This window comes from Mytilus galloprovincialis, chromosome 3 (assembly GCF_965363235.1).
Source record: "Mytilus galloprovincialis chromosome 3, xbMytGall1.hap1.1, whole genome shotgun sequence".
NCBI classification, from domain to species: domain Eukaryota; kingdom Metazoa; phylum Mollusca; class Bivalvia; order Mytilida; family Mytilidae; genus Mytilus; species Mytilus galloprovincialis.
In genome coordinates, this window is record NC_134840.1 from 6,688,530 (window position 1) to 6,707,984 (window position 19,455).

General features: G+C 30.4%; 1 protein-coding gene across 3 annotated transcripts in view; it reads left to right on the forward strand.

Moving 5' to 3' along the window:
- LOC143067059 (receptor for retinol uptake stra6-like) overlaps positions 1 to 18,118 on the forward strand; it is a 41,451-nt gene extending 23,333 nt beyond the window's left edge. For 2 of the 3 annotated variants that reach the window (XM_076240061.1, XM_076240062.1), the window contains exons 12-18: positions 493 to 571; positions 2,677 to 2,725; positions 3,405 to 3,519; positions 3,853 to 3,954; positions 7,141 to 7,304; positions 8,251 to 8,394; positions 9,970 to 18,118. In XM_076240061.1, coding sequence (XP_076096176.1) covers positions 493 to 571; positions 2,677 to 2,725; positions 3,405 to 3,519; positions 3,853 to 3,954; positions 7,141 to 7,304; positions 8,251 to 8,394; positions 9,970 to 10,169 — 853 coding nt within the window. In that variant the 3' untranslated portion in view covers positions 10,170 to 18,118. The remainder of the gene's footprint in view (positions 1 to 492; positions 572 to 2,676; positions 2,726 to 3,404; positions 3,520 to 3,852; positions 3,955 to 7,140; positions 7,305 to 8,250; positions 8,395 to 9,969) is intronic. The other variant, XR_012975837.1, reaches the window with a different exon arrangement.
- The last annotated feature ends 1,337 nt before the right edge of the window (positions 18,119 to 19,455 follow it).

The following is a 19,455-nucleotide window of genomic DNA, read 5'->3' on the forward strand; positions in this document are numbered from 1 at the left end:
GATGTTATCTGTTATATTTGTATTTTTTCTTTTCGTTTTGTTAAGAATCAGTGCAGTGGTTTTCGTAATTGTTTCACATTTTGTCATGTTGGGGCATTTTGTAGCTGAGTAAACGATATGAAAATTGCTTATGATAAAATGCCATATAGAGACCTATATAGCATAGCCATAATCCACGACATTTTGTCATTATTGGAAAGTTGCGTCATTGTCATTCAAACCACATCTCTTTCTTATATATTTAGCTTATTTGATGTATTCAAAGCGCTTTTAGAAAAGTAATTTTCATCATAAATTGTCGAAACAAAACACTGGAACTCCCGAATATTTTAAACGTTAAAGGTTCTTAATCAACTAGAGAAATGGGGGAGGGAGCAAAATCTAAATAACGGGCGTATTTTGGCAATAAGTTTTCTGTTTTTCCTATTTAAGGCTGTCATACAACTTTGACTGGCACATATATATCAATGAATAAAATATTGATTATTATAGGACTTTGCTGTTGGGATTATATAAAGGTGACAACGGTCATTTGACTCCGAAAGAAGAAAAATCGAACTCAACTTTGCTAGTAAGTAAAATCTGTACAAGTTTACTTCTTTCAGTTATATGATAAGTTCGGAAGAATTTTCATTTAATGAATCTCATATTATATTGAATAGTCCAATCCGCTTGTTATGCACTCTTACGTCAACAATATGTTTCGTGATTAAATCAAAATCTCATTTACAATGAGAACAATTAGGGGGGCGATTAGGTTATGTTTTTTGTTAAAAAATGTCCAGTACCAAATCAGGAATTTTGCAGTTTTGATTAAATAGTTCTTTCCTATGTATGTTAGTTTTTGTTGCAGCTCAGCCTGTTTATTCTTGCGTTGTTTTCCTCTTATAGTTGATGTGTTTCCCTCGGTTTTGGTTTGTACCCCGGTTTCGCTCAACCGATTAATGATCATTGAACTACGGTATACTACTGTTGCTTTTATTTGTTTCAAAGTATTATAAAACTCTTATAAGGTGTACGCGCTTCTTTTATTCATACTTATGTAATAATTCTTAACATATACACTTTTAAAGAGCACTGTAAAACCGCTTTCAACAACTGAATTATGTTTGCACATGGGATCATTATGAAATCAAGTTAGCTTTGTTTCAGAAACATCCGGACTTTTTAGATTTTTTTTTATCCCAATCGATGTATTGCTTATTGATATAAAAATTACATTTTACTCTTGTATACACGAATGAGCTTTAGCTAGCCTTTATGTTTAATCCACACATCGTTGTCATCATAATAGTTTTTTTTGGCGACTGTCATACAAGTGAGAGGTTTAGCTAGCTATAAAACCAGGTTAAATGCACCAATTTCTACATAAAAATATGCCTGTACCAAGTCAGAAATGTGACTTGTTATCCGTTCGTTTGATGTGTTTTGACCTTTGGTTTTGCCATTAGATTAGGGACTTTCCAATTTCAATTTTCCTCGGCTTTCGGTATTTTTGTAATTTTACTTTTTTTTAATACATTAGGAAAAACCTGTACTAAGTCAGGATGAGAAAGTAGTTTTCCATTCGGTAGATACGTTTTAGCTTTTGATTTTTACCATTTTATGAAGGGCTTTCTTATTTGAATTTTTCTTGAATATTTCTCTTGTAGTTCGGTATTTTTTTGTTATTTGCTTTTTACTATTGGAAGCTACACAGAACAACGTTCAAATAGTTCCTTCGTTAAGAGTAAAAGATAGTTAATATTTAAACACATTCTACATAAATGATACCCTAGGGGACATTTAGTATTGGATTCAGCCAATTTGTAGTATATCAAAGTATACTTACCAGGTTTACTGTATTAATTAAATTTTTCCTGATTAACTGTCATAAAAAACGATCAAAGGTAAACTGTTTGACAGTTAAAGATATATATTCTGCACATATACATTAAGCTGTATAGCCCCACAATGTCATCTTAACCTGAAATAGTTGTAATCTTTGAAGTTGGAAAATAAACAGAACAGGAATGTGTCCATAGTACACGGATGCTCCACTCGCACTATAATTTTCTATGTTTAGTGGACCGTGAAATTGAAGTAAAAACTCTAATTTGGCATTTAAATTAGAACGATTATATCTTAGGGAACATGTATACTAAGTGTCAAGTTGATTGGACTTCAATTTCATCAAAAACTACCTTGACCAAAAACTTTAACCTGAAATATGCACTATCATTTTCTATGTTCAGTGAACCGTGAAATTAGGGTCAAAACTATTATTTGGCATAAAACTTGGAAAGATCATATCATAGGGCACATGTGTGCTTAGTTTCAAGTTGAGTGGACTTCAACTTCATCAAAAACTACCTTGACCAAAAACTTTAACCTGAAGCGGGATAGACGGACGAACAGACGGACGGACGGACGGTACGACGGACGAATAGACCCACAGACCAGAAAAACATAATGCCCCTCTTCTTTCGTAGGTGGGACATAATTGCTAATTTGTGAATTTATTGTACCTAATAATTCACTAGTAATGATAAACGAATGAACATCTGGTGGGTACAACCATACAATTATGCAGAATAAAAGTTGGTGTTTATCAAAGTAAAAATAATGATTCACTAATAAGCATTTACTTAAAAGAAATATTCTTTAGATTATTTTGTCCTTATTTGCTATTTCTAGGTTGGTAGTATGCGGTATGCTGGCTACCAGGTAGCTTATGTAGCTTGGGGTATGATTTACTGAGTTATCATTCTATATGATTTCTACAAATATTGCTTTCTTTTAATTATTGTTTTAAGTGAATATTTAAACGTTCTCAGATTGGTTGGAATCTTTCCCCCTTACTTATTGCATATTAATTATCACGTTATATGGTTTATAAACATCAATACAGCTTTGTAAAATTTAACTCCGGTTCATGATATTTATTTTGAGCGATCGGCTCTTTTTTGTGATATATTGTTGACAACAGATTATTTCGTATTTAATATTGTTAGGAAAAAAGAAGGTGCGGAATGATTGATAACGAGCCATCTCTCTATTAGATACCAAATGACGTAGAAGTAGTCAAACGTATGAATAATAAAAACTCAAACTGCATAACATGCTCTATAGGCAAAGTGACAAATTCAATTTTGGAAAAATAACAGTTGGATTTATTTTCAAAATCAAGATACCAGAGAAACAGTCAAACTCATAAATCGAAAATAAACTGACAATGCCATGGCTAAAAATGAAAAAGACAAACAGATAAATAAAAGTGCACAAAAAACAACAAAGAAAACAAGAACTTTTCGAAGTTTTGACTTACTTTGTACTGCTTATATGATGTTAGCTGTATACAAATGGAAAGTCAGAAGTATGTCCATTTATATAATGACAATATTTATCTCTATTTATACAAATAGGTTATTTCATCCAGTTCCTTATACTTTTTATTGTGGCTATAATACTAGCAGTTATAATTATTCTGGTGATAAATGGTTTTCATGGTTGGCTAGTTACTATCCTGCATAATCTTTGGTAAGTTAACTCTGAAAGATCATTCTGCTATACTTCTTTAAAATTGACATATGCAACATTTCATTCTCTACATATCAAGTAAATCAGGTTGTGAGCTCCACCTTTACACAAATAATCACAAGTTATATGAGAATTTTAGATGATAGCTTTGGTCTTTTGTTCTCATAGAAAGGTATTTGTTGGTCCATTTTTAAACTGGTATTCCCCAAATTATAAATTTGGAAGTCATTCTTATCAAGAGTAATTGTGCAAGCTTTAACATAGTTTAGAAAAAAATACATTAATATTGTGCAAATTATAAATTATGTTTGTTTTATTTTTTTTTTATTTCAGGCCAGTTCTATTATCCTCGTTGGTGGTTAATATAACACAAAAAATTGTATGTACCTTTGCCTTTTTACAACAAAATGGAAAGGTTCTAGCAATAGATAATAGGTAGGTTGCGTTTGTGTTATGAATTATTTACTCGATTTTAAATACCATAAACGGTTAATTTTCCTGAACCATTTACGTACTCCGAAAATTAATGCATTTTCAGTTATGTTCGAGGCCAAACCATTTGCGAATCCAAAATATAATACAAACATGTAATAGCTGATCAGGCACAATAAAACCAAATTGAAGTAAAGCAAAACCCAGAAACAAGCATTCAGATATGTTCGTGAGGGAGATTCCTTCATTTGAAATGATTCGCGATAAATAAACTCCTCATAGATAACAGGATTGAAATTTGTTTTATAATCACAGGAATTACATATCAAATAGAATCGATATTTAAACATCTAAAATTACGTTATTTTGACCGTTTTTTTAATCTGCAAGTATGAAAATGTCAATTACTCAAGTTGAATAATTTTGTAAAAATGATCAAATGCATTATTTTATTAATTACTGAAAAAAACAGTTAATGAATTTTCACTTCGGTAACAAACAAAACAAGTTGCTTTCTTTAAAAAAAGAAAAGCAATACATGAACCTAAGACCGCTGACTGCCGGGTCACCAAAAGATTGTTGCTGAATTTGTGTTTGCATTTGAATTGAAATAATTGACTGTGAAAAGAAGAAGCCAGTTGAAAGTATATATTTACAGCTTCTATTTGAATAGCTATTTTGAAGCTCGACTATTATATTTATCACTTGGGAATGCACATATTTTTTTTCGATTATAACCCTTTGGCAATCCTACTAACCAGATGACTTATGCAAATTGCACAAATCTATCGCAATATTTTATGCACTCAGTTTGCTTTATAATCTGGAATTCAGGATGTATTTATTTTATCTATCATATCCGACTCGTATTTGAAGCTGTCTTTACTCATGTTAGATGTTGTATGCGGTGAAACCTGTGGCATGCAATTGATTGGGACCTCTTATGAAGAGACTTATTTTGGTCTCATAAAACATCTCAAACTTTAAGGATTTCCTGATTTTACTTAAATCAATTCAAACATTCTACAGGGAAACTTAGTTTCGCCAAAGAATTTCTTAATTCAGAAGTTTATAAACCTGTGCACACTTTAAAAAAAAATATATAAAAAAGTATGTAGATATAAAAAGATACCAGAATTAAAATGATGTACGCCAGACACGAGTTAAGTCTACAAACAAAAGCATCAGTGACGCTCGAATGAAAAAAGTTAAAAGGCTAAATACATTACAAAGTTAAGGAATCTATTCCTTGGGTAGACAATCCTTAGCTTTTCGAAAAGGTCAAAGTTTATAATAGGACAGTGACTCAAAAAAGAAACAAAAGAGAAACAACTCGAGGTTAGAATACCGTTAGTAATGATCGTGCTTGAAAGTCATATGTAAAGCTCTTTCTGCCGTGTCCTGAATTTAGATAACAAAAACGGAAATAAGCTTTCACGAGTGAATTTAATAGTATTGCATGCAAGTAGTATTTTAGCGCACGAAATAGTAAATAGAAAGTTCAGGAAAAGAATACACATTTGCGCCATCACATATCTTAATCTAATAGTTGAATTCGAATGTCAAACGGCCTACACTAAATGTTTTGACTCAGGATTCATTGACATTTTATCCGGAATTTGTGAGAACGCAAACCGATAGTGTGCTTTTGAAATGTGATCTATAATGTGAATAAATCAAGACGTGTAGGATAGTTGGTCAACACAATGAATACAATTTTCAAAACCGTACCATAGTACAAATATGTAGATGCTTTAAGGTTAAACTATTAAAACAAACAAACAAAAATTGAATTAAAATTTTATAATAAACTAACGTTCCGGTCAGTAAATTCTTTTTCAAATTCTTTTGAATATATATAATATCAATAAACACGAACGTCAAGTATTTACGGATGGACATTTTATTTATCGAATGAATCTACTTTTAAATTTTAACATTCCACTATGTGAATATATTACTATACAAAATAAAAGCAAAGACTTCTAAATCCATACTAAAACAGTATAAAATAATCAACATTATGGTTGTAATTAAATTTTATTGTGATATTGTAAATTATTTTTGCGGTTGTTGTGAGCTGCAAGGATTTAAAATCATGCTTTATGAATTGAAAACACACAAGTATTTTTGTTCACGACCGTTTAAAATTTAAATATTTAATAAATTTATTTTACTTTCCGTTTTATGGATATATTATAATACAAAAAAATAAATAATAATTACTCATAAAACCCGGCTAAATACTAAAATGGGATGAAATAATTAACGTAGAAATATAATGATTATTGTTTATAAACATTTTTTGTAGAATGCAAGAATTTATTTGGATTTAATTTTTATGTTTCCTTTACAAATGAATATTTAAAAATACCAAAGCAGAGTATCTTGTCATATAAAATACTTATTTCTTAATTGAAACTCTGAAAATATTCTGATTTCAATCATTGTTAGTTTCTTCAGAAACATAAATAAAGTATTATATATTTTTTATATATTTCTTTGATTCCGATTGAATTAAATTCTTTTGATAAGAATATTATCTTTCTGTTTTCCGATCTAAAATTAACATTTTAAACAGAATGTTCTATCCCGTAAGTCTATGATGAAATACACAGTATCCCGTGGTTAAATCTTTAAACATAATTTGTTTACATGTTATCGAGACTACAGACAATACCACATTATAATTGACCCAGATACACACAGTGTACAGTGGTCGTTTTAAAACAAATATAATTGCGTCGTCAAGGGCCATCAAGGGACCATATCAAAGACGTAGATAACAACTTGTGAAGACCTGTATAGATGACCGAAAACTTTCGAGACGTTCCGAGAATTTTATTCTGACTTCCGGCCGAGAGATATCGAGTGGCCCATAGACGCATCCAAAACTCGCCAATATATAAGCATGAACCCCTCAGGGGGTTCATGCAAAAAAGATTCATACGAGTAACATATTTTCTAAAATTATCTGTCTTCTAAATACATTTTGATTCTAATATTTTTAGAATAACAACATGTTGAAATCATCTCACAGAGATTTATTCAATTATTTATATATATATGTACTATCAAAGAAATGAACTCGGGTCTTACATTATCTTTTTAAATGAAAAAGACTTCCTTTTTTTGTATTTTTATTTTTCCCATTATTATTAAATGTGAGTAATTAATTATTTTTTCCAGACGAGTGTTTTTCGTAGTAGTTTACTTCATGTTTTTCTACAACATATTTCTTGGTTTGGTGTCTTGTTTATTGAGAATTATAAAAGCCATGGTATTGGGTGCTTTATTTCTGCCTCGGCTGGATCATAGCACACTTCCTAGAAAGTTTCAGTGGTTTGACCCAGGTATAATATATTAGTAATTTAAATTAATCACAATGAAACCTAGTTAATACTTTTAAATTATAAAATTTCAAGCGTTAGTATAAAAGTGTATTATTTCCTTAAGTGAAACTGAAGTACATATAAACTTAACTGTCATTTATGTTGGCATGATAAATAGTTGTGGTTCCTGTTGACAAAGCTTTATAACTATGTAAATCTTAATACTATGAGTGCCCCTGTTATAGAATTAGGAGTACAAGAACACTTAGGTAATCCTACAAACCAAAACAAATCATTAGACAAGGAATCGATTTTGGCGAAGCTGAGGACTTGCCTTGTTTATATTGGAAACCTAACTTTCACAAAATTCCGTACAAAGAAGAAATGTCCATTGGTTTCATCCAACTATTTTTTGTCAGTGTAAGCAGGTCACCAGAAATACTGTGAAACGTTTAACGTGCATAGTGGTATAAACAATAATAGTATGTGGATTCTTAAAACATTTTTTAAAGAACTTCTTGTTATTTTAAATTTTGTTCTAATTTAAAAACTAATTTTATCAACCCCTTTTATTTTTCAACCCATTTAACCACCATAAATTTCGTCTACCTTAGCAGCAATATACCAACTTCCGTCTGTGTATGAGATATTACATTTACCAACTCGTTATCAAGAGTTTGTTCAATATTGTTCAAATTGAATATAGTTATCGTCATCTTGATATAACATAGATAGTAATGTGCTTCTTGACATCTGAAAAAAGATTTGCCATTAAAAAAAAGGTTGTCATTCAAATGCAAGTCAGTATCTGATCGTGCAATATCATGATCAACTTTTCAAAAAATCTTTAATGACAGAACAATAACCTTATTGTGCCGTAGTATAGTATGAGGGTAAATTCTTAATACATCTCAATGTATGTAATGATGTGAGAATTTGGAATTAATGTACCTTTTTCTTGCTCCAGGTTTTGATTCTTTTTGTGGTTTCATGCATGTCGAGAATGCACACACTCACCCAGTGGTGTTAACATTTATAAGTCTTGTACAGGCTGAAATAATAGAAAAGAAGAGATTAGTACGAAATAATTCATTAGAAGGAGTAGAAAATGGTAAGATGTTTTACTGTATAATTATACTATATAGTCTTGAATAGAAAATAATAAATTGTCAAGCTAAAGTTACATAATAGAGAATGTTTTATGTATTTACACATTCTGTCGTCATATCCTATGTTAAGTCATAAAATCTACGAACCAATTAATGCAAAGATATAAAATGTCGTTTTAGGGGGTACAGAACACATAAGGGAGTTAACTCATTGAAATTGACTGAACGTTTCAATCACATACTAATTCTAAAGAGAATTTACTCTTCTCGATTATCAAAATTAGTCTTTGTCAAATCGCTATGTTGAGCGCTCTGTCTCCAATGAAATTAGTACTGTAATAAAGTGGTTTGAATTTCTTGATTGTTTTATAATATTTTTCTGAATATTAAACTAGCTTGTCTGTTTTGGTCAGAGTGTTATCAGGTACTCCCTTAATTAACACATATTATATTGATCGATATTCAAAAGGAACGCAGATTATTCTATTCATAATTTGGTTATGAATACATCCAAACATATGTGTTTTGTTATTGTTATTTCTGTGCATATATGAATACCATCTGCAAATTTAAAACCCAGCTCTGAAATTTTAATTGTAATGTATATTCCTTAATCTACCTGTGTAATAAAATTGAGAATGTAAAGGGGAATATGTCAAAGAGACAACAACCTGATCAAAGAGAAGATAATAGTCGAAAGCCACCAATGGGTCTTCACCTCAGCGAGAAAATCACACATCCGGAGGCCGGAGGTGGTCTTTGTCTTTGCCCAAAATAAAATTGCATATTAGTTTAGTGAGAATGGACGTCACACTAAACTCCAAAACATATAAATGATATAGAATAATAAATAAATAAAAAAAAAAAAAAAAACATACAAGACTAACAAAGGCCAGAGGCTCCTGACTGAGACCTCAATTAAAGTGATTTAAAGATTATGTCTTCATCATATGAAAATCAAGTACAAATCTTGTTGTGGTATTTTCAAATATACGTGCGAATGTTTTAATTTTTTAATAAATAAAACAGTGTTCTATTTTGATTTTATTACCGTTGGTTGTAAACATAATTTTGACGAGAACAGAGTACAATGTTATTATAAATATTTCATATCGCGATTCCAGGGAATGGATGTCTTGTGTTATCCCTGTCTCACTTTTTGTTCATTGAACTGTTTTTCTCATTGTGCTCGATAACTACCAATTAGAGCTTCTTGAAATTCGTTATCAGGCTTCATATACATACTGTTCAATTTCCTGTTTACCTAATACTTCAGGTAGGATATAATAAGAGCACAAAAGTTCGCAGTTTAACATATTTTCTGTGATATTAATTGATGGGTGAATACATTGAAACAATGCAGTTTTCCAAATGCGTGTCAAAAGCATGTGACTGAAATTTATTTCATGTATTATGTATTATGTCTATAGTGAATCCTATATAATATATATAATTATAGTTTTATTAAAGAAACCATGTGCATGTCTAAACTAAATTTATCACTGCATGGAAGAATATATTAATGTCATTTTTCATGTTATTTATTAACAAATTAATAAGTTTTAATTTCTATGTAGGTACAATGATGATCAAACCAAAGCGACCAATTAATACAGTCGCCAGGTTTCAATGGAAACTGGCCTATACCTTAATAAAAAATCCTCAGCTATTTATACAACGAAAAGATGCAATGATGCAGATATTTAAACAGAGAGAAATCGAAGCAGATGTGGATGATAGGAATATACGTATTGAAATATTAGGTGCTAAGATGTAAATTTTGGAAATGTTATAGAGTGTCAGGTTTCAAAATTAATGCATAGAACATAACATTACTTTCAATTCCGTTTATTTTTTACTGTTGAGCAATTATATATTACAAAGTTTGGTATTGTTCACAATTAGAAACCTATCCTACATTGAACAAGTAACAGGATATATAGATTCGCAACCAATGTTAATATCAAATTAAATTTATGTTGATTATTTGAAATTTACAACCGCATATAATCTTATAGAATATACTAGTACTGTGATTTCAAAAACAATACATCATGACGATGTTGCAGTATACATGTGTTGTTGATTAATGTTAGGTGTGTAATGGTTTTAAAAGAAAGAAGGAAGAGAATGGTGTTAACGGGGTTATTATCTTTGTATTATATCTCCCGAAGAGTATATTATAGTTCACGAGCTTTCGAGTTCAATATTGTACGCTGAGAGAAACATTATTCGTTTACATTATGCAATAACCTTTTTATAAATTGTATAGTATCCAACATTTCAATTCATTATATAACATTACAGTATAATTGATCGCCGCGATTATGCTTGTATGTAATGATGCGAATCAATCACCAATCAACCATTCAATCAGTGATATTGTAAAAATAACCTAAAGGTACTTCGTTAAAATACTTTAAAATTAAGTAGGAGCAATAGAAGTTGGGGTACCCGTTCTGCCATGACTTTCTCTTGTGTTTATGTGTAATAGTGTTTATATTTTCTTAAAACGTTTAAGATCTTGTTGACCGTTAAAGGCAAGGTATTAAGAGTAGTCATACAGTTTACTGATTAGTAGTTTTGTCGTATAGAAACCGCTCATTCATTTTGATATTATAACCAATAATAACGATTATTAAAATAATCGCCAAATATTACATCTACATTGTATAAAGAAATATGTGTTATCATATTGTAGTATTGTATTAATTTTTACTGTTTCGTATTTTTATACATAAATTGACTTTACGAATAGTTTTACACGATTATTTGTATTAGCTTTTTACATCATTACATTACTTTTGTTTTGGATTGTCTCCTTGATCAAATGAAATCTTTTATGACTTAAGTATTTTGTTTATACAACTAGCAGTGTATATTACAATTTACAATGAGTATACAATGAAGCACGACTGTATCGATAGTTAATACGGACGTGCTAAATAATATAGATGATTTATGCATGCTATCGATAGTGAATACGGACGTGCTAAGTAATATAGATGATTTATGTATGCTATCGATAGTGAATACGGACGTGCTAAGTAATATAGATAATTTATGTATGCTATCGATAGTGAATACGGACGTGCTAAGTAATATAGATGATTTATGTATGCTATCGATAGTGAATACGGACGTGCTAAGTAATATAGATGATTTATGTATGCTATCGATAGTGAATACGGACGTGCTAAGTAATATAGATAATTTATGTATGCTATCGATAGTGAATACGGACGTGCTAAGTAATATAGATGATTTATGTATGCTATCGATAGTGAATACGGACGTGCTAAGTAATATAGATGATTTATGAATACGGACGTGCTAAGTAATATAGATTATTTATGTATACGGACGTGCTAAGTAATATAGATTATTTATGTATACGGACGTGCTAAGTAATATAGATTATTTATGAATACGGACGTGCTAAGTAATTTAGATTATTTATGTATACGGACGTGCTAAGTAATATAGATGATTTATGAATACGGACGTGCTAAATAATATAGATGATTTATGAATACGGACGTGCTAAGTAATATAGATGATTTATGTATGCTATCAATAGTGAATACGGACGTGCTAAGTAATATAGATGATTTATGAATACGGACGTGCTAAGTAATATAGATTATTCATGTATACGGACGTGCTAAGTAATATAGATTATGTATGTATACAGACGTGCTAAGTAATATAGATGATTTATGAATACGGACGTGCTAAGTAATATAGATGATTTATGTATGCTATCGATAGTGAATACGGACGTGCTAAGTAATATAAATGATTTATGTAGTATATCGATAATGAATACGGACGTGCTAAGTAATATAGATGATTTATGAATACGGACGTGCTAAGTAATATATATAGAATAATACATGGCAAAATCCGTATCGCATGCTGTATCACCACTCGACCAATATCAGCCCTCGGGCCGAAGGCTGATATTGGTCGAGTGGTGATACAGCATGCGATACGGATTTTGCCATGTATTATTCTGTTTATCATATATTCTAATAGAATCAGATTCATGGGATATAGTCTGAAATTATAAGCTAGAAAAGAACATTATGATTTTCTTGTATTTTTCCAGCTGACTTTATTTTTATTGACTTCCTTATTTGCTTAATATCCACATCGTAATGTCCTCTTTAACCTATTACATTTTCAATATACGTTTAAAACCATACTTATGTATTAAAATGCATCCTCTAACAATACTGTCCTATTATTTCAACTAAAATTAATATTTTTCAAAGATGTAGAAATGTTTAAAGTTTTATTGTTTATTTGACGATGATATTATTCATAATCATTTTAATGTTAATTTTAATTTTTTGACGAGGTGAACGAACAGCAAGAAAAATATTCCTTGAAAAGTTTGCTATCTATTCTAACCAAATAAAAATAAAATTTGCATTTGTGTTTAATCCATCAGGTAATGAAAATTCACGAAAATTATGACCAAACAAAAAATAAAACTTCAGATATTTCTACATCTTATTGTGTCTTTTATATATGTATATATAAAGGTCCCTCATAAAGTTACTGGGAAATAATTTTTGGAAAAATATCGATTTAAGTTGAAATGATAGGACATTTGTTTTAGTGGGAACTCATTTCTTTCCTATGCAAGGATTGCAAATAGAGCAACTGGACGTCATAGGTCAAACGATGACGTCATTCGAATTATGACGTAACGCTAGGTATGCGATACGGGGTATGCGATACGGGTTTAGCCATGCAATACGGGTTTAGCCATGCGATACAGGGTAGTTGATACAGACTGGAAAAAAGAACCTTTATTAGATATACAAAAAAGCTGTATTTTGTACTAAATATATGTTAAAGATGATTTATGTATGCTATCGATAGTGAATACGGACGTGCTAAGTAATATAGATGACTTATGTAGTATATCGATAGTGAATACGGACGTGCTAAGTAATATAGATGATTTATGTATACGTACGTGCTAAGTAATATAGATGATCTATGTATACGTACGTGCTAAGTAATATAGATGATCTATGTATACGTACGTGCTAAGTAATATAGATTATCTATGTATACGGACGTGCTAAGTGATATAGATTATTTATGTATACGGACGTGCTTAGTAATATAGATGTTTTATGTATGCTGGAATTGATAAACACGCTCAATATCTTTTTTAAACTTTTATAATATTTATTTTTTTAATTTTTAAACATATATTACCTCACAATTGTTACTTAAATTGTTGCGATGTGTATATGATGTAGTATTAATTTTTTTTATAAAGAATCTTTATCCAATTTATTATGTCAAGTTACTTAAATAAAATAACAAAACTAATGTGTAGAAAAAATCAGTTTTGAAATCTGAAGAAAATTATTTTCTGCAGTAATCGGTTACAGGGTATTGAGATAATGTAAGTGAATGTTTCACAACACCAGCTTGACAATCATCACAAGCAGATTTTTAACGGTTAGTCAGACAACTTCACACTGTGTTGACACTTAAAATTACAAGTGTTCTTAACACCATATCGCGTACAATTTTGTAAAAGTTTTTGAATAGTTCAGTTGAAGAAGCACCAATGATAAGTCGGTGATGTTTTGAAATTTGAAATGCATGTGCATTACCATTTATAAATCTCATTTTTCGTTAAAATTTAATACGTTGACATTTTATATGCAGTAGTATAAACAATAATTTGAATTTTCTCATGCCAATTGATATTATTTGGTCAGCCCCTCAGTCATAGTCGATTGACTTTATTTTTTTTTTTTGCATATTTAACATAGTTGAAGGGATTCGTGTTGCTTAGCGTTTAGTTTTCTATGATGTGTTTTTGAACTATTGTGGGTGTGTCTGTTTGTCCTTTTCCTTTTTTTTAACCATGGTGTTGTCAGTTTGTTTTGGACTTATGATTTTGAATGTCCCTCTGATATATTTCGCCTCTCTTTTTGACACGTAGCAGTTTGTCATTAGGCTAAAAAAGGGGGTAAGGTTATAACTTGATGGTTATAAAGGAATTTTATAAGAAATTGAGGGTATCACCAGCCCAGTAGTCAGCACTCCGGTGTTGACATGAATATCAATTATATGGTCTTTTTTCTAAATTTCCTGTTACAAAATTTTGAATTTTTCGAAAACCAAGGATTTTCTTATCCCAGGAATAGATTACCTTAGCTGTATTTGTCACAACTTTTTGTGCAATTTTGGGTCCTCAATGCTCTTCAACTTTGTACTTGTTTGGCTTTTATAACTATTTTGATCAGAGCGTCACTGATGAGTCTTATGTTGACGAAACGCGCGTCTGACGTATGAAATTATAATCCTGGTACCTTTGATAACAATCAAGTATGATTTTCGTATGATTTTGTGTTTGTTTGTTGTAACATAATTATTTTCCCTTGTATTATATTGTTTTGTACATATAGTCTACCATTGTTACTGTTTAGAAGTCAGCACTTGCATTTAACTATCGAAATAAATTATACACAGCTGTCACCAATTTATTAAAATTTATATCATATTTTCCTGTATACATTATAAATAAAACTCCTAAGGAATGTTGATAAGGGACTTTCCGATTGAATTTTCCTCGGTGTTCGGTATATTTGTGCTTTTACTTTTTTGATAAGATATATGTTTTACAAAATTAATGACTTTTTAGTTGTGCACATAAATTGGCTAACCTTTGCTTTTCTCTGACTATTTCTCTCTTGGGAAAATATATCTTTGCATCAATAAATAGAGAAATGGTCAAACTTTGATGAAGATAATGAAGTATATCAACTAGATTTTAGCAAGGGCTATAAGTCAAGTAAAGTCTTTACTTTCAATATTATTTTAGAATTTTTGATTATTATGTTTTTTACAATGATCATAAATTAATGACTTATTGCTACCTTATTTGTATTGTTATGTTTCTTCGTGTAATCTATGAACATAATGTACGTATGTATTAAGTTCAATTGTATTGATATGTTTCTTCATTTCATCTATGAACATAATGTACGTATGTATTAAGTTCAATTGTATTGATATGTTTCTTCGTGTAATCTATGAACATAATGTACGTATGTATTAAGTTCAATTGTATTGATATGTTTCTTCGTGTAATCTATGAACATAATGTACGTATGTATTAAGTTCAATTGTATTGATATGTTTCTTCATTTCATCTATGAACATAATGTACGTATGTATTAAGTTCAATTGTATTGATATGTTTCTTCGTGTAATCTATGAACATAATGTACGTATGTATTAAGTTCAATTGTATTGATATGTTTCTTCGTGTAATCTATGAACATAATGTACGTATGTATTAAGTTCAATTGTATTGTTATGTTTCTTCGTGTAATCTATGAACATAATGTACGTATGTATTAAGTTCAATTGTATTGATATGTTTCTTCGTGTAATCTATGAACATAATGTACGTATGTATTAAGTTCAATTGTATTGTTATGTTTCTTCGTGTAATCTATGAACATAATGTACGTATGTATTAAGTTCAATTGTATTGATATGTTTCTTCGTGTAATCTATGAACATAATGTACGTATGTATTAAGTTCAATTGTATTGATATGTTTCTTCGTGTAATCTATGAACATAATGTACGTATGTATTAAGTTCAATTGTATTGATATGTTTCTTCGTGTAATCTATGAACATAATGTACGTATGTATTAAGTTCAATTGTATTGATATGTTTCTTCGTGTAATCTATGAACATAATGTACGTATGTATTAAGTTCAATTGTATTGATATGTTTCTTCGTGTAATCTATGAACATAATGTACGTATGTATTAAGTTCAATTGTATTGATATGTTTCTTCGTGTAATCTATGAACATAATGTACGTATGTATTAAGTTCAATTGTATTGATATGTTTCTTCGTGTAATCTATGAACATAATGTACGTATGTATTAAGTTCAATTGTATTGATATGTTTCTTCATTTCATCTATGAACATAATGTACGTATTTAATAAGTTCAATTGACAAAAGCTGTTTGTATGTCTCCCGGTGAATGCTGTATTTAATGTTTGCCTTATATTCTTGTTGTTTTATACATGACTAACTTTATTAGCACTAACACATTGACAATAAATGGTTATGGCAACAAATTAAAGACAAACTACAATAACATATATACAATGAAAGAGTGACAGTGTATAAGTATGAGAGAAATATATAAAAATAAAAGAGAAACATATACATTATTACAGAAATCAAGTACCTTTTATTAATGAGTTTCTCACCAACAAGCATTCATTCAAATAGTTGACAACAATTTTTAATATTGTTTGAGAATTACTATTTAGAATTGATATAAGCAAGTTATATGATAAAGAAGGTAATTTGTTGTTAAATAGGACATTATTTATTTTTTTAAATGAGGTTATCTCTCACATAGTTATAAGAGGAACATTTTAAAAGAAAATGTAGTTCATCTTCAATGTCTCCATTGTTGCAGCAAAGACATACCCTACTCTGCTGTGGTATATTAAGTTATCGCCCTCTTTCAATAGAGAAAGTATGAGCACTTAACCTCAATCTACATAATGTTGATCTATCACATTTGGATTTGCATAGATCAACATACGAGGGTCTTTTATTTGGTTTATATAGTATATTAAAAAAGTTTAATTTTTTATTTTGATTGATGTCAGTCTCTTGCTTCTTGAAGGCTATATCGTTGATTCTCTCTTGAATGGGTTTTAAATATATTTTAATATCAGTAGGATTTATATTAATAAAATATATGATAACCTTTCATAAATAAAGACAAATGATATGAAGTAACTGTTTACTACTCAAGTACCTAAAATTGGTTTGCAATTAGAATTAAATAGATTTTGAAATGAAAGGGTACTCATGGTATGAATATGTCCAAAGAATTATGGAAGACATTATCTATTATGACAGTCAATTCGGCATTGCTTATACACGTCACTTGCAGTCAATGCAGATTACTTAACATTTAACTTGCAGTCTTTTCGCCACCAACTTGTGATAACAGACAATTTAAACAAAAACCAACGACAAATGACTTGTGTTCAGGCGCAAGATTTGGTCGGTCAAACTTGTTGTACGTGCAACTAAAACAAAAGGCAAATGGTCCAGATAGTCTGACTTGTGTTCAGGCGTAAAATGTCGTTGGTAAACGCCGTTTGATATGAGCAGAAACTCTGTCTTTATCTATCTAGACTATGTACCCAGTATCTAGCTGTAAAAGTCAAAGACACAAAAAATAATCTGTACAGTAATTAACAGGATTGCTACTATAGTAGTTAGAACAAGGAAATAATTTTCTTCGTCTTCTTCATTTCCATTCCTCTATATCTGAACTTTATATTTACGAATAAGACGACAAAGGTAACAACTGTACACTCAAAGCATCTGTATTTACAACCTAGAAGCCATTTGTATCTTATCCGCAGTCGAGTTCTCCTCTTTAAATGCATCAAGCTTGAGAACAACAACTGGTATATCTGGAAGTGTAATCCAAATTTGAATAGCTAATGGGAAGAAGGATAACTGATTTCCAAAAGTCCTAAAGTCCTAAAGTCAAGAGTATTAAACATCATCGTACGTACTCTGTTTGTAGTTTTCTTAACTTACGTTACGTATTATTATAGTTAAGGAATGACTCCTAAGTGGTACATTATCAAGTACATCATTAAAGATTGCTTGAAGACTCGTCGTTGTTGTAGTTTTTGAGTTCAGAGATAATTTTTTAAAACACTGATGTAGTCAACATATACAAATCGAGCAGCGTTCACTGAATCTGTTGAAGTCTGTCTATTCAGTTTTTGGTATGAGTCCCATATTGTTGTTGCATTTTCTTTTAAATATTTTTGAAATAATTGATCTTAGAGGGAGTTGGGTACGGTAGCCCTATCTGTAGGTTCAAGATTATCGCTCAAGAAAGGATATTCAGAAATAACATTCCTATCGTGTTTTCTGAAGTCTTCTTACTGTATTCCAGCGAGTAGAGAGTTCTTTACACTCGTATGCTATTCTACGGGTAATGATACCTGAGGGAAAATTAATCCGTTGTGCATTTTTTACATCGTGCATATCTCCCTATTGATACAATATTCCCGGGCCTTGTATTTCCTATAATGATTTCCTTCATACAGGGTTGCTGCTCAAAAGGAAACTATTAAACCAAGAGTTCCAAATAGTGATGTTGAAATTATCCTTTCATCCATTTTACGGACGCCATCTCAAGTTGGTTGGCCGATATAGAATATCCGTTTCACAGATGATAGCGGATATGTTCCTAACTATAATCCCGTCCCCTTTTCACGAAATGTGGCCTACTTTTCAATTCAAAGTTTATTTTTTAGAGTCGATATTCAATAAACTACATAACACAAGCTCTAGTGAGCTTTTTAAATCGACTTAATAACAAAATACAATACACACACACACAATACAATACACACATACAAAAGTCATGAAAACAACACAATTTTAAACATATAATGCATAGTAAGATACCATAATGACATATATAAGTTAAAAGCATATAGTACACTTAAAACATAGCACAAGTTAATAATAAGATTGCACAAATCAAATAGTCACACAGAAAATAAAAGTAAAATAAAACAGGCATAAACACTATATGCATGCACTGCACTGGCATGAGCTGTTACTTGGATCCCATGTTTGTACCAATTTTATGAATTGGTCGAAAGATGTTTCCGCCTACTGAATTAGACTTGTGTATAGGTTTGTACTAAAATGTGCAACAAGATATGTGCCACATTGTGGAGTAGGATCTGCTTACCATTCTGTTACATCTTAGATCAGCCCCAGTTATTGGTGGGGTTCATGTTGTTCAGTCTTCAGCTTTCTATGTTGTGTTTTGTGTTCTATCGTTTGTCTGGGTTTTTTTTGTCTTTTTAAGCAATGAAGTTGTCTTTTCGACATATAAGTTTATATATACCTCTGACATCTTTTGCTTCTCTTTTGACATATAGGCACCAAAATTCATCTAATAGAAATATCAAATGGAGTACTTTGTAT